General features: G+C 45.8%; 1 protein-coding gene across 2 annotated transcripts in view; it reads right to left on the bottom strand.

Moving 5' to 3' along the window:
* Positions 1-24,012, bottom strand: part of MYLK4 (myosin light chain kinase family member 4) — a 260,581-nt gene that overhangs the window by 56,349 nt on the left and 180,220 nt on the right. For both annotated transcript variants that reach the window (XM_040431984.1, XM_040431983.1), the window contains exon 5: positions 21,135-21,493. In XM_040431984.1, coding sequence (XP_040287918.1) covers positions 21,135-21,493 — 359 coding nt within the window. The remainder of the gene's footprint in view (positions 1-21,134; positions 21,494-24,012) is intronic.

Here is a 24,012-nt window from a genome sequence, read left to right as displayed (position 1 = left end):
CTTGCTATTTTATTGAGGGGTGATATACAATTGCCAAAATAGCAGTACCCTAAATCTGGTGTTTCAGCTGTGGCTAGCCAATTGTAATACTGTCTGCTGTCTGGCAAAGGATATATTTTTTTCTGGGTTGAAATACAATTCCCAACTTAGCAATTCCCTAAATCAGTGGTTTCTGCTGTATCAGGCCAAGTTTAAATCTATTCATAAAAGGGTATATTAGATTAAAGGTGCGGATAGGGTCATTCTCAATAACTTCAAACGCTACCGTGCATCTCCAAGTCTAATTCTGTCCGTAAATGTATACCTGTCATCCAGCGCCTAAATAATAGGCCTACAATTTATATTCAGCTAAATCTGTGTTTACTGCTGTGGCTGGTAAAATTATTTAGTGTCCGCCAAAGCACAGTTTTTGTTCTGGGTTGAAATACAATTCCCAACTTAGCAATTCCCTAAATCGGTGGTTTCTGCTGTATCAGGCCAAGTTTAAATATATCCATAAAAGGGTATTTTAGATTGAAGGTGCGGATAGGGTCATTCTCAATAACTTCAAACGCTACCGTGCATCTCCAAGTCTAATTCTGTCCGTAAAGGTATACCTGTCATCCACCGCCTAAATAATAGGCCTACAATTTATATTCAGCTAAATCTGTGGTTACTGCTGTGCCTGTATTAGTGTAAATAGCCAGATAGTGTTAGGTGCCTGTAAAAAAAGGCCTGAATTAGAATTCAATACATTGGGCCAAATAATTTTTTTATTATTGTGGTGAACGGTAACAATGAGGAAAACATCTCGTAAGGGACGCAGACGCGGACATGGTCGTGGTGGTGTTAGGGACATGGTCGTGGTGGTGTTAGTGGACCCTCTGGTGCTGGGAGAGGACGTGGCCGTTCTGCCACAGTCACACGTCCTAGTGTACCAACTACCTCAGGTCCCAGTAGACGCCAGAATTTACAGCGATATTTGGTGGGGCCCAATGCCGTTCTAAGGATGGTAAGGCTTGAGCAGGTACAGGCATTAGTCAATTGGGTGTCCAACAGTGGATCCATCACGTTCACATTATCTCCCACCCAGTCTTCTGCAGAAAGTGCACAGATGGCGCCTGAAAACCAAGCCCATCAGTCTGACACATCACCCCCATGCATATCAGGGAAACTGTCTGAGCCTCAACTTATGCAGCAGTCTCTTATGCTGTTTGAAGACTCTGCTGGCAGGGTTTCCCAAGGGCATCCACCTAGCCCTTCCCCAGCGGTGGAAGACATAGAATGCACTGATGCACAACTACTTATGTTTCCTGATGATGAGGACATGGGAATACCACCTCAGCACGTCTCTGATGATGAAACACAGGTGCCAACTGCTGCGTCTTTCTGCAGTGTGCAGACTGAACAGGAGGTCAGGGAGGAAAACTGGATGGAAGACGATGCAGGGGACGAGGAGGTCCTAGACCCCACATGGAATGAAGGTCGTGCCACTGACTTTCAGAGTTCGGAGGAAGAGGCAGTGGTGAGACCAAGCCAATAGCGTAGCAAAAGAGGGAGCAGTGGGCAAAAGCAGAACACCCGCCGCCAAGAGAGTCCGCCTGCTACTGGCCACCACCATCTGGGACCGAGCACCCCAAAGGCAGCTTCAAGGAGTTCCCTGGCGTGGCAGTTCTTCAAACAATGTGCTGACGACAAGACCCAAGTGGTTTGCACGCTGTGCCATCAGAGCCTGAAGCGAGGCATTAACGTTCTGAATCTTAGCACAACCTGCATGACCAGGCACCTGCATGCAAAGCATGAACTGCAGTGGAGTAAACACCTTAAAAACAAGGAACTCACTCAGGCTCCCCCTGCTACCTCTTCTGCTGCCACCTCGGCCTCTTCCTCCGCCTCTGGAGGAACGTTGGCACCTTCCGCCCAGCAAACAGAGGATGTACCACCAACACCACCACCTCCGTCACCAAGCATCTCAACCATGTCACACGGCAGCGTTCAGCTCTCCATCTCACAAACATTTGAGAGAAAGCGTAAATTCCCACCTAGCCACCCTCGATCCCTGGCCCTGAATGCCAGCATTTCTAAACTACTGGCCTATAAAATGCTGTCATTCAGGCTGGTGGACACAGACAGCTTCAAACAGCTCATGTCGCTTGCTGTCCCACAGTATGTTGTTCCCAGCCGCCACTACTTCTCCAAGAGAGCCGTGCCTTCCCTGCACAACCAAGTATCCGATAAAATCAAGTGTGCACTGTGGAACGCCATCTGTGGCAAGGTCCACCTAACCACAGATACGTGGACCAGTAAGCACGGCCAGGGACGCTATATCTCCCTAACTGCACACTGGGTAAATGTAGTGGCGGCTGGGCCCCAGGTGGAGAGCTGTTTGGCGCACGTCCTTCCACCGCCAAGGATCACAGGGCTACATTCTTTGCCTCCTGTAGCCTCCTCCTCCTACTCGGCTTCCTCCTCCTCTTCTTCCACCTGCTCATCCAGTCAGCCACACACCTTCACCACCAACTTCAGCACAGCCCGGGGTAAACGTCAGCAGGCCATTCTGAAACTCATATGTTTGGGGGACAGGCCCTACACCGCGCAGGAGTTGTGGCGGGGTATTAAACAACAGACCGACGAGTGGTTGCTGCCGGTGAGCCTCAAGCCCGGACTCGTGGTGTGCGATAATGGGCAAAATCTCGTCGCAGCTCTGGGACTAGCCGGTTTGACGCACATCCCTTGCCTGGTGCATGTGCTGAATTTGGTGGTGCAGAAGTTCATTCGCAACTACCCCGACATGTCAGAGCTGCTGCATAAAGTGCGGTCCGTCTGTGCGCGCTTCCGGCGTTCACATCCTGCCGCTGCTCGCCTGTCTGCGCTACAGCGTAACTTCGGCCTTCCCGCTCACCGCCTCATATGCGACGTGCCCACCAGGTGGAACTCCACCTTGCACATGCTGGACAGACTGTGCGAGCAGCAGCAGGCCATAGTGGAGTTTCAGCTGCAGCACGCACGGGTCAGTCGCACTGCGGAACAGCACCACTTCACCACCAATGACTGGGCCTCCATGCGAGACCTGTGTGCCCTGTTGCGCTGTTTCGAGTACTCCACCAACATGGCCAGTGGCGATGATGCCGTTATCAGCGTTACAATACCACTTCTATGTCTCCTTGAGAAAACACTTAGGGCGATGATGGAAGAGGAGGTGGCCCAGGAGGAGGAGGAGGAGGAAGAGGGGTCATTTTTAGCACTTTCAGGCCAGTCTCTTAGAAGTGACTCAGAGGGAGGTTTTTTGCAACAGCAGAGGCCAGGTACAAATGTGGCCAGACAGGGCCCACTACTGGAGGACGAGGAGGACAAGGATGAGGAGGAGGTGGAGGAGGATGAGGATGAAGCATGTTCACAGCGGGGTGGCACCCAACACAGCTCGGGTCCATCACTGGTGCGTGGCTGGGGGGAAACGCAGAACGATGACGATACGCCTCCCACAGAGGACAGCTTGTCCTTACCTCTGGGCAGCCTGGCACACATGAGCGACTACATGCTGCAGTGCCTGCGCAATGACAGCAGAGTTGCCCACATTTTAACGTGTGCGGACTACTGGGTTGCCACCCTGCTGGATCCCCGGTACAAAGACAATGTGCCCACCTTACTTCCTGCACTGGAGCGTGATAGGAAGATGCGCGAGTACAAGCGCACGTTGGTAGACGCGCTACTGAGAGCATTCCCAAATGTCACAGGGGAACAAGTGGAAGCCCAAGGCGAAGGCAGAGGAGGAGCAAGAGGTCTCCAACGCAGCAGGGGGCGTCATTACAGACAAACGCAGCCGCCTGTCTACAGCCAATGTGGACAAGCTGACGTTCATAAAAATGAACCAGGCATGGATCCCACAGGACCTGTCCATCCCTTGTGCAGATTAGACATTTATAACTACCTCCCCTTAACCATATATTATTGTACTCCAGGGCACTTCCTCATTCAATCCTCTTTTTATTTTCATTTTACCATTATATTGCGGGGCAACCCAAAGTTGAATGAACCTCTCCTCTGTCTGGGTGCCGGGGCCTAAAAATATCTGACAGTGGCCTGTTCCAGTGTTGGGTGACATGAAGCATGATTCTCTGCTATGACATGAAGCCTGAATCTCTGCTATGGGACTTCTCTCCTCTGTCTGGGTGCCGGGGCCTAAAAATATCTGACAATGGCCTGTTCCAGTGGTGGGTGACATGAAGCCTGATTCTCTGCTATGACATGAAGCCTGAATCCCTGCTATGGGACCTCTCTCCTCTGTCTGGGTGCCGGGGCCTAAAAATATCTGACAGTGGCCTGTTCCAGTGTTGGGTGACATGAAGCATGATTCTCTGCTATGACATGAAGCCTGATTCTCTGCTATGGGACCTCTCTCCAATTGATATTGGTTAATTTTTATTTATTTTATTTTTATTTTTATTCATTTCCCTATCCACATTTGTTTGCAGGGGATTTACCTACATTTTGCTGCCTTTTGCAGCCCTCTAGCCCTTTCCTGGGCTGTTTTTACAGCCTTTTTAGTGCCAAAAAGTTCAGGTCCCCATTGACTTCAATGGTGTTCGTATTCGGGGCGAAGTTCGGGTCAAGTTCGGATCCCAAACCCGAACATTTCCGGGAAGTTCGGCAGAACTTCTCGAACTCGAACATCCAGGTGTTCGCTCAACTCTACCTACAAATAGTTATTACTTTACATTCCCCATTAGTCTACTTCATGTTAGGATCATTTTGGGAATGACATTTTATTTTTGGGGGACGTCACAAGGCTTAGAAGTTTAGAAGTAAATCTTGAAATTTCTCAGAAATTTTCAAAAACCAACTTTTTAAGGAGCAGTTCAGGTCTGAAGTCACTTTGTGAGGCTTACATAATAGAAACCACCCCAAAATGACCCCATTCTAGAAACTACACCCTTTAAGGTATTCAAAACTGATTTTAAAAATGTTGTTAACCCTTTAGGTGTTCCACAATAATTAATGGAAAATAGAGATACAATTTCAAAATTTCACTTTTTTGGCAGATTTTCCATTTTAATATTTTTTTTCCAGTTACAAAGCAAGGGTTAACAGCCAAACAAAACTCAATATTTATGGCCCTGATTCTGTAGTTTACAGAAACACCCCATATGTGGTTGTAAACTTCAGTACGGGCACACGGCAGGGCGCAGAAGGAAAGGAATGCCATACGGTTTTTGGCAAGCAGATTTTGCTGGACTGTTTTTTTTGACACCATATCCCATTTGAAGTCCCACTGATGCATACCTAGAGTAGAAACTCCATAAAAGTGACCCCATCTAAGAAACTACACCCATCAAGGTATTCAAAACTGATTTTACAAACATCGTTAACCCTTTAGGTGTTCCACAAGAATTAATGGAAAATTGAGATACAATTTCAAAATTGCACTTTTTTGGCAGATTTTCCATTTTAATATTTTTTTTCCAGTTACAAAGCAAGGTTTAACAGCCAAACAAAATTCAATATTTATGGCCCTGATTCTGTAGTTTACAGAAACACCCCATATGTGGTCGTAAACTGCTGTACGGGCACACGGCAGGGCACAGAAGGAAAGGAATGCCATATGGTTTTTGGAAGGCAGATTTTGCTTGACTGGTTTTTTGACACCATGTCCCATTTGAAGCACCCCTGATGCACCCCTAGAGTCGAAACTCCAAAAAAATGACCCCATTTTAGAAACTACGGGATAGGGTGGAAGTTTTGTTGGTACTAGTTTAGGGTACATATGATTTTTGGTTGCTCTATATTACACTTTTTGTGAGGCAAGGTAACAAGAAATAGCTGTTTTCTCACAGTTTTTTTTTATTTACAACATTCATCTGACAGGTTAGATGATAGATCATGAGGTATTTTTATAGAGCAGGTTGTCACGGACGCGGAGATACCGAATATGTATAATTTTTTTTTTATTTATGTAAGTTTTACACAATGATTTCATTTTTGAAACAAAAAGAAAACATGTTTTAGTGTCTCCATATTCTGAGAGCCATAGTTTTTAAATTTTTTGGGCGATTATCTTAGGTAGGGTCTCATTTTTTGCGGGATGAGATGACGGTTTGATTGGCACTATTTTAGGGTGCATATGACTTCTTGATCGCTTGCTATTACACTTTTTTGGTATGTAAGATGACAAAAAATGGCTTTTTATACACCGTTTTTATTTTTATTTTTTTACGGTGTTTACCTGAGGGGTTAGGTCATGTGATATTGTTGTACAGTAACTTATTACGGATGCGGCGATACCTAATATGTATACTTTTTTTTAATTTATGTAAGTTTTACACAATGATTTCATTTTTGAAACAAAAAAATCATGTTTTAGTGTTTCCATAGTCTGAGAGCCATAGTTTTTTCAGTTTTTGGGCGATTATCTTGGGTAGGGTATGATTTTTGCAGGATGAGATGACGGTTTGATTAGCACTATTTTGGGGTGCATATGACTTTTTGATCGCTTGCTATTACACTTTTTGTGATGTAAGGTGACAAAAAAATGGTTTATTTAGCACAGTTTTAAATTTTTATTTTTTACAGTGTTTATCTGAGGGGTTAGGTCATGTGATATTTTTATAGAGCCGGTCGATACGGACACGGCGATACCTAATATATATACTTTTTTTATTTATGTAAGTTTTACACAATATTATCATTTTTGAAAAAAAAAAGAATCATGTTTTAGTGTCTCCATATTCTGAGAGCCATAGTTTTTTCAGTTTTTGGGCGATTATCTTGGGTAGGGTCTCATTTTTGGCAGGATGAGATGACGGTTTGATTGGCACTATTTTGGGGTGCATATGACTTTTTGATCGCTTGCTATTACACTTTTTGTGATGTAAGATGACAGAAAATGGCTTTTTATACACCGTTTTTTTTTTTTTTTTTACGGTGTTCACCTGAGGGGTTAGGTCATGTGATATTGTTATAGAGTAACTTATTACGGACGCGGCGATACCTAATATGTATACTTTCTTTTAATTTATGTAAGTTTTACACAATGATTTCATTTTTGAAACAAAAAAAATCATGATTTGGTGTTTCCATAGTCTGAGAGCCATAGTTTTTTCAGTTTTTTCGGCGATTATCTTAGGTAGGAAAGATACGTACGTCCTATTAGTAGTTCTGCGGTGAATTGTGATTGTTATATTTTTTGAGGGGGGGTTTTATTAATAGGAAAAAATATATGTCTTAATTGCCGTTCTGCGGTGAAGTTACATTGTACTACAGCCATTAACAGGGTGTATTAATAGGAAATATATGTACGTCCTATTAGCCGTTCTGCGGTGAATTGTGATTGTTATATTTTTGGGGGGGTTTATTAATAGGAAAAAATATATATCTTAATTGCCATTCTGCGGTGAAGTTACATTGTACTACAGCCATTTACGGGATGTATTAAAAGGAAATATACGTACGTCCTACTATCCGTTCTGCGGTGAATTGTGATTGTTATATATTTTTGAGGTGGGTGTATTAATAGGAAAAAGAATAAGTCTTAATTGCCGTTCTGTGAAGTTACATTCCTTTTTTGGGGTGTATTATTTTATTTTTAATTTAATTCTTTTATTATACAGTATGTCAGAGAGACAGATGACAGGCCCTTCAACGGGAATGGGCAGTGGCCAAAATGTTTCTGTCGCAGGCAGAAGTAACAGCAGAAGAGGGGGGTGGCAGCAGGAGTCGCATCGAGAGGACTGAGCTCCCAGTGTCATCTAGCGGTCATGTCTTGACCAGCAACCCAGCAGTGCTTGAATGGTTGACTAGGTCTTTGACTTCGTTGCAAGTGACATCAGACACCCTCAGCCAAAAGTCGGTGGGTTCCTCTGACACGACGCTTAGTTGGCATGGCCTGGGAGCAGGCCCTGTGCCCCCATCTGTCCTGAACCTACCTCAGTCATTTTCTGTTCCCTAAGCGTGAGAAGTATTATATGCCGTAGGCTCAGCTCCACTTTTCAGCGATGACGATCTACTAGAGGACAGTCATCAGCTACTGCCCAGCCAAGATCTGGAGGAGACATCCGCCGCTTCCTCCAGTAGGCGGGCAAATAGTGATGATGAGAGTCACGTGGGAGCAGGTGTTGCGAGCGGTCAGGCTCCTGGCCCTGAGATCGTTGAGGGGAACATCAGTGATGTGCAGACAGTAGCGAATGATGATGATGTAGCCGATCGCACTGCGGGAGCTGCGTGAAGAAGGGGCTTCATCATCATCAGGAGAAAAGGGTGGCAGCTTGCGCGTGAGGCAGCGGCAGAGCCAGCAAGGTGGTAGCATGGCCGTGAGTCAGCAGGGTGGCAGCAGTGGGAGGTCGGGAGCCAAACGTGCCTGGGGTGTCTACCCCCACTTCGCAGGAGCCTACCTTCCCGGAAAGTAGGGTGCAGGGGTTCACGGAGGCAGCGGTAGCAGGCAGTCAGAGCAGAGTGTTGGGGGGAAAATGCCATACTTGGCGGTGTGGCAATTTTTAGTTAAGACGCCGGAGGAGGTGAACATGGCTATTTTCCGAATTTGTGGTCAGAAGGTGAAGCGTGGCCAGGGTGCCAATGTTGGCACCACAGCCCTGCGTCAACACATGCAGCGTCACCATAAAGTGGCCTGGGAGAACCATGGCTCCAATGTGGTTTCCAGCCTGCCACAGCAACCGCTGCATCATCCAGTGGCACGCACCAAATTTCATGCAGTCAAGGCTCCACCACCTCAGCTGAAGGGAGCTGTCTGTCCTTCCCATTATCTGCTGGTCCTGATGCTCATGCCCCTCGTCCTCCTAAGTCATTCCGTCAGCAATCGATCACCGAAGCGATTGCCAAGAGACAACACTATGCGTGCACTCATCCAACAGCGCAGAAGCTGAACGTGCTCCTGGCCAAGTTGCTAGTGCTGCAGTCCCTCCCTTTCCAAGTGGTGGATTCTGCACCTTTCATAGAACTGATGGCTTGTGCCGAGCCGAGGTGGAGAGTCCCAAGCCTTCATTTCTTTGCGAAAAAGGCAGTACCAGCCCTGCACATATATGTAGAACAGAAGGTGGGCCAGTCCTTGAACCTGTCGGTGTCTGCCGAAGTGCACGGCAGTGCCGACGTGTGGAGCTATGACTACAGTCAAGGGCAATACTTTACTGCCCACTGGGTAAATGTGGTTCCTGCCCAGCCACACCAGAAACTTGGCCAGGCGACGCCACTTCCGCCTCCACATTCTCACGCTGTTGGTATTGCGACAATGTCCGCCTCTGCCTCCTCATCCTCCACTGTGTCCTCAGCATCCACTGCAGGGGCAATTCACAGAGCTCCTCCAGCATATCACATGTGCAGGGCAGGTGTCGCACTGTTCTTCACCTAGTTTGCCTGGGCGAACGGAGTCACACAGGGGAGGAACTGCTTCGCGTCCTTCATCAAGAAATCAAATCCTGGCTTTCTACTCGACAACTCAAATTCGGAACCATGGTGACCGACAACGGGAAGAACATGGTTTCTGCACTGCGTCAAGGAGGGCTGAGCCATGTGCCCTGCATGGCGTGCATGTTCAATCTGGTTGTAAAGCAGTTCCTGAAGTCTTCACCCCATCTGCAAGACATCCTCACTTGTACACCACTCGTACACCACAAAACACACCCTCCTTGAGCTGCAGCGGCCGAATGGCGTCCCCCAAATTTTCCACCTGTTGGAATTCTACCCTCCATATGTTGGACTGATTATATGAACAGAGAAAGGTCATAAACGATTTCTTGATGATACAGGCGGACAGAGGTACTCCCCTGTGTAACTTCAATGTTAGCCAGTGGCAGCTCATGCGTGACACCTGCAGTTTGCTTGGACCTTTTGAGGAGGACACTTTATTTGTCTGTTGCCAGGACTACGGAATGAACAACGTCATTCCACTTATTCATGTCCTGGAACAGATGCTGCTAAATCTGGCTGGCCAGGGGACAGGAGATGTGGTGAATACATCCCATGGCGACATGAGCCCTGTGGGGGCTGAACTAGAGGAGGACATTCAAACACAAACAATGTGTAGAGAAATTGCTGTTTTTTCTACACATGTGAAAGGAGAGAAGGAGCAGGAGAAGCAGGGGCAGCCGGAGGAGCTACAGGGCGATGAGGAAAATGACCCAGACACACCTTGGCAGTATGCAGTGGAGATGGAGGCAGGGAGTCCCTCAGAGTCACTTGCGCAAATGGCCCGATGCATGCTCAGTTGCTTGCGTAGTGACAGCCGAATTGTCACCATTCAGCAGAGGGATGACTACTGGCTCTCCTCCATGTTAGACCCTCACTCCTGGTCCAAAATGGGGGCCTTTTTTTACACCCGCTGAGAGGGAGGACAAACTGAACTACTATAAAGACATCCTATGTAGTCAGTTAGCCGCTGCCTATGTGTACCATCGCCCAGCCTCACGCAGGTCTGACCGGAAAGCCCTCTGCTCTCACGTTCCACTGCCACGGCTGTTGGGGGGGGGGGCAGAGCAGTACCAGCTCCATCAGCAGCAACTTAAGTCTAGAGTCGCTGATGAACAGTTTTCTTCACCCGCCTACTGAAGAAACTACTCACCAGCAGCAGCAGCTAGATATAGAGCAGAACCTGAACCACCAGGTTGAGGACTGCACCCTGCCACCCCACAGCGAAGATCCCCTGGACTACTGGGCAGCCAAACCCGATTTGTGGCCGCAACTGGCCGAGCTTGCCCTGGAAAAGCTTTCCTGCCCGGCCAACAGTGTGGCATCAGAGCGGGTGTTTAGTGCAGTGGGGGCCATAGTTACCCCAAGGAGAACTCGCCTGTCCACCCAAAATGTGGAGAAACTGACATTTGTGAAGATGAATCAGGTGTGGATCAGCCAGGATTTTCAAACACCAGTGCCAGATGCATCAGACTAGATCATCCATGGTGCCACACCTAAACTTTTTCAAAAGAGCATATACAAGCATGTTTTTCCAGCTCACCAACCTAGCGGTGGAGGGAGAAGCTGTCCATGTATGTGAATTGTGACCATTATGAATAAAGAAAATATCTAGGTTTTATCCTGAATGCTGGAACTTCTCTTTTTCTTTGTTTTTCAAAAGAGACCTGTTTCTTCTGGCTATCTGCTTCAGCTACTATTCTGATGCTTCCACCCCCCTGATGCCACACCTGCTGCCAGGTGCTCCTACTGCCACCCATCTTCAGCTGGTACTGGTATTGGCACCCTGGCCACGCTTCACCTTCTGACCCACTCTGTGGCCTCCTCATGCTGCTGCCGCCACCTCTCCACTATGCCACTGGGCCACTCTGAGGTCTCCTCATGCTGCTTCCACCTCCCCACTCTATCACTGGGCCACTCTGTGGTCTCCTCATGCTGCTGCCACCTCCCCACTCTTTCACTGGGCCACTCTGTGGTCTTCTCATGCTGCTGCCACATCACCACTCTGTGGTCTCCTCATGCTGCTGCCACCTCCCCACTCTTTCACTGGGCCACTCTGTGATCTTCTCATGCTGCTGCCACCTCACCACTATGTCACTGGGCCACTCTGTGGTCTCTTCATGCTGCTGACACCTCCCCACTATGTCACTGGTCCACTCTAAGGTCTCCTCATACTGCTGCCACCCCACTACTATGTCACTGGGCCACTCTGTGGTCTCCTCATGCTGCTGCCACCTTCCCACTCTTTCACTGGGCCACTCTGTGGTCTTCTCATGCTGCTGCCACCTCCCCACTCTTTCACTGGGCCACTCTGTGGTCTTCTCATGCTGCTGCCACATCACCACTCTGTGGTCTGCTCATGATGCTGCTACCTCCACACTCTATCACTGGGCCACTCTGTGGTCTTCTCATGCTGCTGCCACCTCACCACTCTGTCATTGGGCCACTCTGTGGTCTCCTCATGCTGCTGCCACCTCCCCACTATGTGACTGGGCCACTCTGTGGTCTCCTCATGCTGCTGACACCTCCCCACTATGTCACTGGTCCACTCTGAGGTTTCCTCATACTGCTGCCACCTCCCCACTATGTCACTGGGCCACTCTGTGATCTCCTCATGCTGCTGACACCTCCCCACTATGTCACTGGTCCACTCTGAGGTCTCCTCATACTGCTGCCACCCCATCACTATGTCACTGGGCCACTCTGTGGTCTTCTCATGCTGCTGCCACCTCCCCACTATGTCACTGGGCCACTCTGAGGTCTCCTCATGCTGCTGCAACCTCCCCACTCTATCACTGGGCCACTCTGTGGTCTCTTCATGCTGCTGCCACCTCCCCACTCTTTCACTGGGCCACTCTGTGGTCTTCTCATGCTGCTGCCACATCACCACTCTGTGGTCTCCTCATGATGCTGCTACCTTCCCACTCTATCACTGGGCCACTCTGAGGTCTCCTCATGCTGCTGCAACCTTCCCACTCTATCACTGGGCCACTCTGTGGTCTCCTCATGCTGCTGCCACCTCCCCACTATGTCACTGGGCCACTCTGTGGTCTCCTCATGCTGCTGCCACCTCCCCACTATGTCACTGGGCCACTCTGTGGTCTCCTCATGCTGCTGCCACCTCCCCACTATGTCACTGGGCCACTCTGAGGTCTCCTCATGCTGCTGCCACCTCCCCACTCTTTCACTGGGCCACTCTGTGGTCTTCTCATGCTGCTGCCACCTCACCACTCTGTCACTGGGCCACTCTGTGGTCTCCTCATGCTGCTTCCACCTCCCCACTATGTCACTGGTCCACTCTGAGGTCTCCTCATACTGCTGCCACTCCACCACTATGTCACTGGGCCACTCTGTGGTCTCCTCATGATGCTGCCACCTACCTACTCTGTCACTGGGCCACTCCGTGGTCTCCTCAAGCTGCTGCCACCTACCTACTCTGTCATTGGGCCACTCTGTGGTCTCCTCATGCTGCTGCCACCTCCCCACTCTGTCACTGGACCACTCTCTGGTCTCTTCATGCTGCTGCAAACTCAACACTCTGTGGTCTTCTAATGCTGCTGCCACATCACCATTCTTTGGTCTCCTCATGCTGCTGCTACCTCAACACTCTGTCACTGGGCCCCTCTGTGGTCTCCTCATGCTGCTGTCACCTCACCACTATGTCTCTTGGCCACTCTGTGATCTCCTCATGCTGCTGCCACCTCCCCACTATGTCACTAGGCTACTCTGTGGTCTCCTCATGCTGCTGCCACCTCCCCACTATGTCACTGGGTCACTCTCTGGTCTTCTCATGCTGCTGCTACCTCACCACTATGTCACTGGACCACTCTGTGGTCTCCTCATGCTGCTGCCACCTCACCACTATGTCACTGGGCCACTCTGAGGTCTCCTCATGCTGCTGCCACCTCCCCACTATGTCACTGGGCCACTCTGAGGTCTCCTCATGCTGCTGCCACCTCCCCACTCTGTCACTGGGCCACTCTGTGGTCTCCTCATGCTGCTGCCACCTCCCCACCTAAATAAAATGTCTATTGAGGGGTTAAAAATAAAAAAACTCACCTCATCCACTTGATCGCGCAGCCGGTATCTTCTTTTCATTAGGACCTGCAAAAGGACCTGCGGTGACGTCACCGCGCTCACCATGTTGTGAGCGTTGTGACGTCACCGCAAGTCCTGCTGAATGAAGATAGAAGGACCTTCTATCTTCATTGTGCAGGACCTGCGGTGACGTCACCGTGCTCACCACGTGGGGCACGATCAAGTGGATGAGGTGAGTTTTTTTTATATTTTTAACCCCTCAATAGACATTTTATTTAGCATTCTGTTTTAAGAATGATATTATTTTCCGTTATAACCATGTTATAATGGAAAATAATAAAATCACCCGAACACCGAACTCGAACTTCAGTGAATAAGTCCGGGTTCGGGTCATTGTACCCGAACTCGCAAAGTTCAGTATAAACCCGAAATTAGCAGTTCGGGTTCGCTCAACTCTAGCCACGAATAAATTTGGATCAAATCAAATCTTTTTGGAAAATTTGGCGAACCGACCTAATCGAATTTTTAAGAAGTTCGCTAATCTCTAGTAATAATAATGCAATAAATTAACTTTTTGATCATATTCTAATTTATTGAGATACACTAGTATATATTGGAGGATTTGTCACTGATGTGCCCACATTTCAGTGAGACGAGTTGCACAGAGCAGGGAATTACTTGTATCTACTATATCTTGTGCAAATATAAATTTAAATTATGGATAACATGTCATGCCTTGCCAGAAAAACCTACGACTAGAAAATGTAACACATTGTGTTAAAAATCAACCTAGATAATACACCTAGATCTTGGATGCAGTTTACTCACTAAACCACCTGGAACTGTGCACCAGAATCAAAGAAGGTCAAGAGATTTAACACCTTACTGCCACTGTTGTTATAAGGCTGGATAATTCATGTGGTTTGAGAGGTGGGTTATTGGGTGTTTGTTCAAGACCTCTATTTCCTAGGGGCCCACTGAAAGCTAGGCCACAGGATCAACCTGAATTTATCATTGACTACTTCACTGCCCCAGACTACCAGGAGATCCATCATGTTTAATTTCTACCTCCTATCTTTTTTATTTTGTTAATCTTCTGTTAGGCCTCTTTCACACGGGCGAGTATTCTGCGCGGATGCGATGCGTGAGTTGAACGCATTGCACCCGCACTGAATACCGACCCATTCATTTCTATGGGGTTGTTCACATGAGCGGTGATTTTCACGCATCACTTGTGCGTTGCGTGAAAATCGCAGCATGCTCTATATTCTGCGTTTTTCACGCAATGCAGGCCCCATAGAAGTGAATGGGGTTGTGTGAAAATCGCAAGCATCCGCAAGCAAGTGCGGATGCGGTGCGATTTTCACGCACGGTTGCTAGGAGACGATCGGGATGGAGACCCGATCATTATTATTTTCCCTTATAACATGGTTATAAGGGAAAATAATAACATTCTGAATACAGAATGCATAGTAAAATAGCGCTGTAGGGGTTAAAAAAAAAATATTTTTTATTTAACTCACCTTAGTCCACTTGATCGCGTAGCCGGCATCTCCTTCTGTTTTCATCTGAGCTCTGTGCAGCAACAGGACCTGTGGTGACGTCACTCCGGTCATCACATGATCCATCACATGATCTTTTACAATGGTGATGGATCATGTGATGACCGGAGTGATGTCACCACAGGTCCTGTTGCTCCACAGAGCTAAGATGAAGACAGAAGGAGATGCCGGGCTACGCGATCAAGTGGACTAAGGTGAGTTAAATTATTATTTATTTATTTTTAACCCCTCCAGCGCTGTTTTACTGTGCATTCTGTATTCAGAATGCTATTATTTTCCCTTATAACCATGTTATAAGGGAAAATAATACAATCTACAGAACACCAATCCCAAGCCCGAACTTCTGTGAAGAAGTATGGGTTTGGGTACCAAACATGCACGATTTTTCTCACGCGAGTGCAAAACGCATTACAATGTTTTGCACTCGCGCGGAAAAATCGTGCATGTTCCCGCAACGCACCCGCACATTTTCACGCAACGCCCGTCTGAAAGAGGCCTTAGGGTTTCTCTTTGACAACTCTAAAGCTGTTTGATGTTTTAGACAATTGTCTGAGCTATTACCTTACTATTTTATTTATAGGAAATATTTTATTTTATTAAAGGCTATTTTTAATAAAACGGCTAACAGACTTTGTTTGCAATATTACTTTATATTTTACAATGTTCCCTATCATACTATATTCTTGTTTGTAACAGCACACTACTTGTATAATCCATGAAACCTCAATATAGAAGGTCGGTGGTTTTGTTATTTCCTATTTACTATTCTAATATGACCAACTCTTGTGTTACATTTGACCCCACTGTACACTATTTCAAAAAATGAATAAAAAAATATGTTTCTCTTTATCATGTCAATACCCACCGGATAACTAACTGGTGATCTACCAGCTACGTTTGGTCATTTTGCTCATGGGGTCTGGGGTCAGACCACTGCATAAGTAGAATTTCACAAATCATCCTGTATGATATTATCTGACCATTTATGGGAAGCTTTTGATTTAATTTCATTTTCCAACTCCCTGTTGGATTTCCACTAAAGCATATTCCATTTCAAAGAAATGACAAAAAGGCTGATGTCATTTCAGAAACTTCCAAGAATTCTACATGCACAGCAGACTAATTCTTAGTTCACATTTTGGTAAGCCACTTTCTAAGCAAAAATGGAAAGTACCTGTTTTAGTGTTCATCTCCATGCAACCCTTTTACTGTAAATGAAAAATGAAGCAACGTTGCAATAATTCCTAACGCCATGATATCAATCACCATACATTAACGATGCTGGTGCTCTTTACCAATCCACCTAAAACTGTGAGCCTTGACATTCATTAGGTCAGTCCCTCATATGCAAACTTAAAGACACCAGTAAGCTACATTTAGGTGGCAGTATCCCATCCTTACCTATTAGGTTGCTGTGCAGTTGCACATATAGTACGGTATGTCTGCCCCTGACAGCATATTTCAGCTGTATATTACAGCTAACACTCTGCTGTAACTGCCAGGATCAGAGATAGCTCTAAAGCCAACAGTGTAAGGGCTCATTCACACATTAATAAATGACCCCCTACATTTGTAAAGATAGCATTTTTTATACATGTTTACCAGGAAGTGCAGTAGCTTTGATGGGCTGATATAATTTATCAACTTAATTTCTTTTATAGGAAAAACTAATTTGCACATTGTCTTGTGGCTCATTGATTAGAAGAACTAAGACTGGGTTCACATCCCGTTTTTCCCATCCGTTTAACATATACAAAAAACGTATACGTTAAACGGATGCCTCAGACTGAAGCTATACAGTGTCATCTGTTCACCATAGAGTTCCACTGTAAAAATAAAAAAATTATAATAATAATTGAAATTTAGCCCTGCAAGGAACTGTTATGGAGAGTTATAACAGTAAAGTCTGTAAAGATTGTGGATAGAGAGCTGAGAAACCTGAGACCAGAGTTAAAGGGGTTGTTTCTTCTGGGACTTTGATGGCATATTGCTAGGATATTCCGTCAAAGTCAGATAGGTGTGGGTCCCACCTCTAAGACCCACACCTATCTCTAAAACGGGCCCCGAAAGAGATGCTCGATGGAGATGCTCGGTAACACTGGTGGTGGTGTTGCTGTCACATCCTCTCTTTGCGGGGTGCCAGGTGTTTTTTTTGTGGTTTTTCAAGTGTTTACTTAACTGCAGCTCTGCTTTTGCACCCTGCTCCCTTTTTTGCTGTGCGGCTGGTGCTGCGTGACCCCCACCTCTTCCTCTGAACTGCACATGTCATTGGCATGACCTGGTTGCCATGTGGGGTCTAGGACCTCATCATCCTCCACATCATCTTCCACCCACTCCTCACACCTGCCCTTCTTGCTGGTCTGCACACTGCAGAAAGCCGCAGCAGTTGACACCTGTGTTTCGTCATCATCATTAGAGACATGCTGCGGTGGTTCTCCCACGTCCTCATCCTCAAACATAAGTTGTTGAGCATCAGTGCACTCAATCTCTGTCACTTCTGGTGCAGGGCTAGGTGCATGACCCATGGAAACCCCACCGGCAGAGTCATTAAAAAGCATAAGTGACTGCAGCATGACTTGGGGCTCAAACTGCTTGGCTGATGTATAAACACTAAAAAGTCTCTAATACGTTGCCTGTCAGTTGTGCGCTGCAGGTCCTATAGTGAAGTGGATAAAATTCACACAGCAAGTCTTTATAGGTATTGAACCGAGCTGCTCAAAATTCTCTGGAAGTGTTCCACTTTAGTTCGGAGCTATATGCACCATCAGATATAGGGACACATCGATATCCACACAAGAAACTCTTTAATCCTTGAGCAACTCTGTAGATTAGCAAAGGGATCGCAGAAATAGTGAAGCACCATCAGCCAAGGACAGTAATAAAAGGTTTATTATACTCACAAACATATATGAGTTTAAAACATGTCATAAAAGTTGTATGTCCTCTTATTCACGCCCGACCCGGGTTTCCTTGATGCTTCATCAGGGGGCAAACATGCTCTCTCATTCTGGGTGGTCTTTTTTTTATACCCACTAAAATCCCACCCCCTGACTTCATTTTCCACCAACAACCATAAAAATCCACATAATTAAAACAATGTGTACATTCTGTGGGTGATTCAGTCAGCACAACCCTGTATGCAGGTGCACATCGCTAAGGCGAAATACATATACAAACGCAAAATACAAATGCAATAGCACTCTGCAACCAGCATTCTGCCCTGCCTCTATGCTGGATGAGGCATTGGTGTACATTTTGGCCAAAGCGTAATAAGCCACTCACCACGTCAAGGTCACCTCTATAGAGTGGTCCCTAACACTAGTTCCTACCTGTTTATGGGCCATGACAGCCACACAAAGTCCAGGGAATGCAGGTGCAGCATGCACGCCAAGCACACTCTTAACCCCGTCCGGTGCCATTACAGCTTTCATCGGATCCAGGGATGCAAGTACCAACATGCATGCTGAGCCCACTATATACTTCTCCTGGATAGTACATTCTGTTGACATTAATTTATATGTATACGGGATTCCAATATGTACACTGTTTACTAAGTATATATCTCCCTGCTTGATAAGAAATGCAATTATATTGCAGAAGGTTTGAAAATTAAGTTGAGGGATGCGACCTGCACGGTCGAGTGTGTGAATATGCGGCAATACCTAAAGAGAGGGTGTAATCAGTTATAATGGTACCTCTATATCCTTACTTAATATATTTGGGGGCTGCAAGATGGATCGATAAATGGAAGATGCCAGGTCGAGAGTGAGTTAAGACCTATTTAGAGAGATGCCCATCCCCACAACATATATTAAGTATAAAGGCAAACCGCGGGGAGGATCTAGTAGTCAGGACGGTTGTAACTTTCCATTGGATGGGGGAGAACATGTGACAATGACCTAATAGCTGTGTAGTTTTTATAAATGGATAGGAATGGAGGGAAGTAGAGATATAATATTGCGAGTCAGATTGGGCTGCAATTAGCGAATTGATAAAGCACCAATGTATGTGTTATTTTAGTGAAATTATGATATATATGTAGATCGAGAACCCATTGTTTTAATTATGTGGATTTTTATGATTGTTGGTGGGAAATTACGTCAGGGGGGTGGGATTTTAGTGGATACAAAAAAGACCACCCAGAATGAGATAGCATGTTCGCCCCTGACGAAGCATCAAGCGAAACCCGGGTGGGGCATGAACAAGAAGACATACAACTTTTTTATTACATGTTTTAAACTCATCTATGTTTGTGAGTATAATAAACCTTTTATTACTGTCCTTGGCTGACGATTGTGTGAGCCCTTTGCTGATCTACAGAGTTGCTCAAGGATTAAAGGGCGTCTTGTGTGGATATCTGATGGTGCTTGGCTGATGTGCAAGGGGGTGAGGTGAAAGACAGATGCCCGTGGACTGCTGGTGCCAACTCTGCGCTTTCAGCAGGGAACCGGATGGAAGACAATGTAAAGGAACTGGAAGCACTCTCAGCCATCCAATCTACTACTGCCTCTACTTGTTCTAGCCTCACCATTTGTAGAGAGTTATTCAGTCCTACAAAATAACGCAGAACGTCCTGTCGCCTCTGTGCACCAGAGGAAAGTGTTTCATTTGAGAGCGTAGCTGACACAGATTGACAAAGTCTTTCCCTGCAGCAAGGGCTCCACCACCAACACCAGCAGCACCACAACCACAGCCACGTCCCTTATTTAATGCTCTCCTCATTTGTTTTACGGTCACCCACAAAATTGGCTGACAGACGAACAATTGTATTTCTGTGTCACGGGGGCAGATGAGGCGTTTTGCACCACAAAAAATGGCTATAGGTCACCAACGAAATTAACAAACAGATTAACTATTATATTTCTGTGTCACTGGTGCAAATGAGGTGTATGTGAACCCCAAAAATGTCTCACCAACAGAATAAACAGACAAATGAACTAATGTATTTCCCTGTCACAGATGTAAAGGTAGCGTATCCCCCCCCCCCCCAAAAAAAATGGCTTTATTTCACTGACACAATTAACAGACTGATTCATTCTCCTATTACAGTAAGATGGATGCAAAGGCGGATTTTGGAACCCCAAAAATGGCTTTATGTCACCGACACAATTAACAGAATGATTAACACAGCCATGCCAATGCTAGACATGACTGTGATGACTTCCAAGTGCCCACAGTTTAAAAGCTTCAGCCTTTCAACAAGCTTTATTTAAAATTTGAACACCGAACACAAACTTTCGTGCCAGTGTCCGTGTTCAGGTTCAGATGCCCAGACACCGTAACGTTCAGTACAAACCCGAACATTCCGATCCGGGTTTGCTCATCTCTACTCAACACTAGTTGTAATCCTGCACAAGACAACAACAGTGTTACAGTACCTCCAGTCCTTGTGAATGCAGAAATCTTGTTAATTGCATAGAAATACGATGATACACAAAGCTATATCACTGTATAAAGGTATGCTGGAATTTTATATTGTATATCGATTCTACTTCAGTCACATTAGGTTAAAGTCACATAACCTCAAACTACGAGTATGGTAAAGCAAAGTCATTTCTTTCTATGTAACAAAAAGAGGTTTCAACATGAGCAGGTACTGTGTAAAACTGACAATGTATGTATACATCACAAATTGCTACCTATACATATTAAAGGGATTGTCCAGGCTGTTGGGAGGTGGGGGGGGGGGGGGAATCTAGGTCCAATCCTGGACAAGTAGTCATTTTTACTGAATGCTAATTACCAGATATGTCCATTCCATAAGCCCCTTATTATCAGCATGTATCAGTGTGCTCCACATTTGGTTGTAGTTTATTAAAGCTGCTATATAAGCAGTAGCTGTCTTGTACATACTAGAACCACCCATGTAGCAGGGCTGTCTTTTACAGAGATTCTGCGAACAGCATATTTAATTTAACGACTGTACTTGATCATTTACTATGAATTAGTTTTGGCCAATCATTTGCAGTTATGTGTGTGAATTGTGAAACCCTGCTATATGGGCACTAGCAGGCAGCTGACAAACCAATGCAAGCTGCGCATGAGCAACCGCTGCAAGTCTAACAATCAGCAGGCCTACATTGCAATGAATTGAGGCATATAAAGGCGTCATACACATGTTCTGGACTGAACATGGTTTCTTACCAAGAATTAACAATCCCTCTTCTTCCTTTTTGAAAGATTCCTTATTTTTTTCAGTGCTGTCACTTATTTGCTCCTCTTGTTTCAAATTGTCTGTTGTTTCTTCACTGTCCTCTAGTGATATGCTCTCTGCTGTGGCTTTTGCTTCTTTTCTGCTTTTCTTGTTATCTTCTTTCAAGTGATCATCGTCCGTTACCCGTTTCTTAGTATTACACATTTGTTCATTGTGGCAGCTTTCATCATTTTGTTTGGATTCTTGTAATGTTTCCTCAACATCATCTTCTTTTTCTTCTTCCTCCTCCAATTCTTCTTTTACTTCTTCCTCAGTAACAAGTAGTTGTATTTCCTCTTTACTCCTCACTCTGAAATATATCAATGAATTACAGTTTGTCATTTAGCATTATAGTTTGTCATTTAGTTTGTCTATTTACAATCAAATTTTTGCATGAAAGTGGTATATTCCCAGTATGGTTATGTATGGAAGTGGCAGAGTTAAAAGGGTTTTCGAAGACTTAATAACTAATGACCTATCCTCAGGATAGGTCATCAGTATCTGATTGGTGGGCGTCCTACCCCCATTCAAGTGAATGGGGCTGGGTGCGATACCAAGCACAGCCGCTATACAGTGTACTGCGCTGTGTTTGGTAAGCTGCGAGAAGGCTGAAGCACTCACAGGAGCGCCGGTGCCTTCTCAAACAGCTGACCGGCGAGTGTCCTGGATATTGGACTTCCACTGATTAGATACTGATGACCTATCCTAAGGATAGGTCAACAGTTTCAAAATCTTGGAAAACACCTTTAAAGGGCATCTCTCAGTAGATTTTTACCTATGAAACTAGCTGACTTGTTTCATGTGCCTTTGGTAGCTGAAGGGTCTGCTCTCTCTGCAGCTGCTATACCCTCTACAGTCGTGGCCAAAAGTTTTGAGAATTACATAAATATTGGAAATTGGAAAAGTTGCTGCTTAAGTTTTTATAATAGCAATTTTCATATACTCCAGAATGTTATGAAGAGTGATCAGATGAATTGCATAGTCCTTCTTTGCCATTAAAATTATCTTAATCCCAAAAAATCTTTCCACTGCATTTCATTGCTGTCATTAAAGGACCTGCTGAGATCATTTCAGTAATAGTCTTGTTAACTCAGGTGAGAATGTTGACGAGCACAAGGCTGGAGATCATTATGTCAGGCTGATTGGGTTAAAATGGCAGACTTGACATGTTAAAAGGAGGGTGATGCTTGAAATCATTGTTCTTCCATTGTTAACCATGGTGACCTGCAAAGAAACGCGTGCAGCCATCATTGCGTTGCATAAAAATGGCTTCACAGGCAAGGATATTGTGGCTACTAAGATTGCACCTCAATCAACAATTTATAGGATCATCAAGAGCTTCAAGGAAAGAGGTTCAATTCTTGTTAAGAAGGCTTCCATGTGTCCAAGAAAGTCCAGCAAGCGCCAGGATCGTCTCCTAAAGAGGATTCAGCTGTGGGATCGGAGTGCCACCAGTGCAGAGCTTGCTAAGGAATGGCAGCAGGCAGGTGTGAGCGCATCTGCACGCACAGTGAGGCGAAGACTTTTGGAAGATGGCCTGGTGTCAAGAAGCCCAGCAAAGAAGCCACTTCTCTAAAAAAAAAAACATCAGGGACCGATTGTTCTTCTGCAGAAAGTTTGGTGAATGGACTGCTGAGGACTCGGGCAAAGTCATATTCTCCGATGAAGCCTCTTTCCGATTGTTTGGGGCATCTGGAAAAAGGCTTGTCCAGAGAAGAAAAGGTGAGCGCTACTATCAGTCCTGTGTCATGCCAACTGTAAAGCATCTTGAGACCATTCATGTGTGGGGTTGCTTCTCATCCAAGGGAGTGGGCTCACTCACAATATTGCCCAAAAACACAGCCATGAATAAAGAATGGTACCAAAACACCCTCCAACAGCAACTTCTTCAAACAATCCAACAACAGTTTGGTGAAGAACAATGCATTTTCCAGCACGATGGAGCACCGTGCCATAAGGCAAAAGTGATAACTAAGTGGCTCGGGGACCAAAACGTTGACATTTTGGGTCCATGGCCTGGAAACTCCCCAGATCTTAATCCCATTGAGAACTTGTGGTCAATCCTCAAGAGGCGGGTGGACAAACAAAAACCCACTAATTCTGACAAACTCCAAGAAGTGATTATGAAAGAATGGGTTGCTATCAGTCAGGAATTGGCCCAGAAGTTGATTGAGAGCATGCCCAGTCGAATTGCAGAGGTCCTGAAAAAGAAGGACCAACACTGCAAATACTGACTCTTTGCATAAATGTCATGTAATTGTCGATAAAAGCCTTTGAAACGTATGAAGTGCGTGTAATTGTATTTCACTACATCACAGAAACAGAAGATCTAAAAGCAGTTTAGCAGCAAACTTTGTGAAAACTAATATTTGTGTCATTCTTAAAACTTTTGGCCACGACTGTACACTTTGACTTTAGGAGAAATCAGGGCTAGGCGTGATGATGTTCATGCTGCCTGGCCCTGTCAATCAAAGTGCAGAGGCTAAGGTAGTTGGAGAGAGAGCTGAGCATCTAGGTGTAGGGGTAACACCTCCATTGCTTCTAGAGGCTTAGTTGCATATTTTAAAACATAATTTTTCTCTGCACTGCATGCCACTAAGAGTATAGGACCAATGCAGATCCCTTCAGCTGCCATGTGCACATTCAACAGGTCAGCCAGTTTCAGAGTTACAAATCTGCTGACAGATGCCCTTTAACCAACTGTGACACAGCACCTACAGGAAGTTTGGGTGTGAATCCGGAGTGCGTCCCATCTCAGTCTATTGTGGTGAGTTAGCAGAGGAAGAGGAGAAGGCAGCTCCATGTGCTTCGAGCCTCACAGGATTAGAC

Source organism: Bufo bufo, chromosome 5 (genome assembly GCF_905171765.1).
Source record: "Bufo bufo chromosome 5, aBufBuf1.1, whole genome shotgun sequence".
NCBI lineage: Eukaryota > Metazoa > Chordata > Amphibia > Anura > Bufonidae > Bufo > Bufo bufo.
Note: the sequence above shows the minus strand (reverse complement) of the source record. Positions and strands in the feature narration are given on the sequence as shown.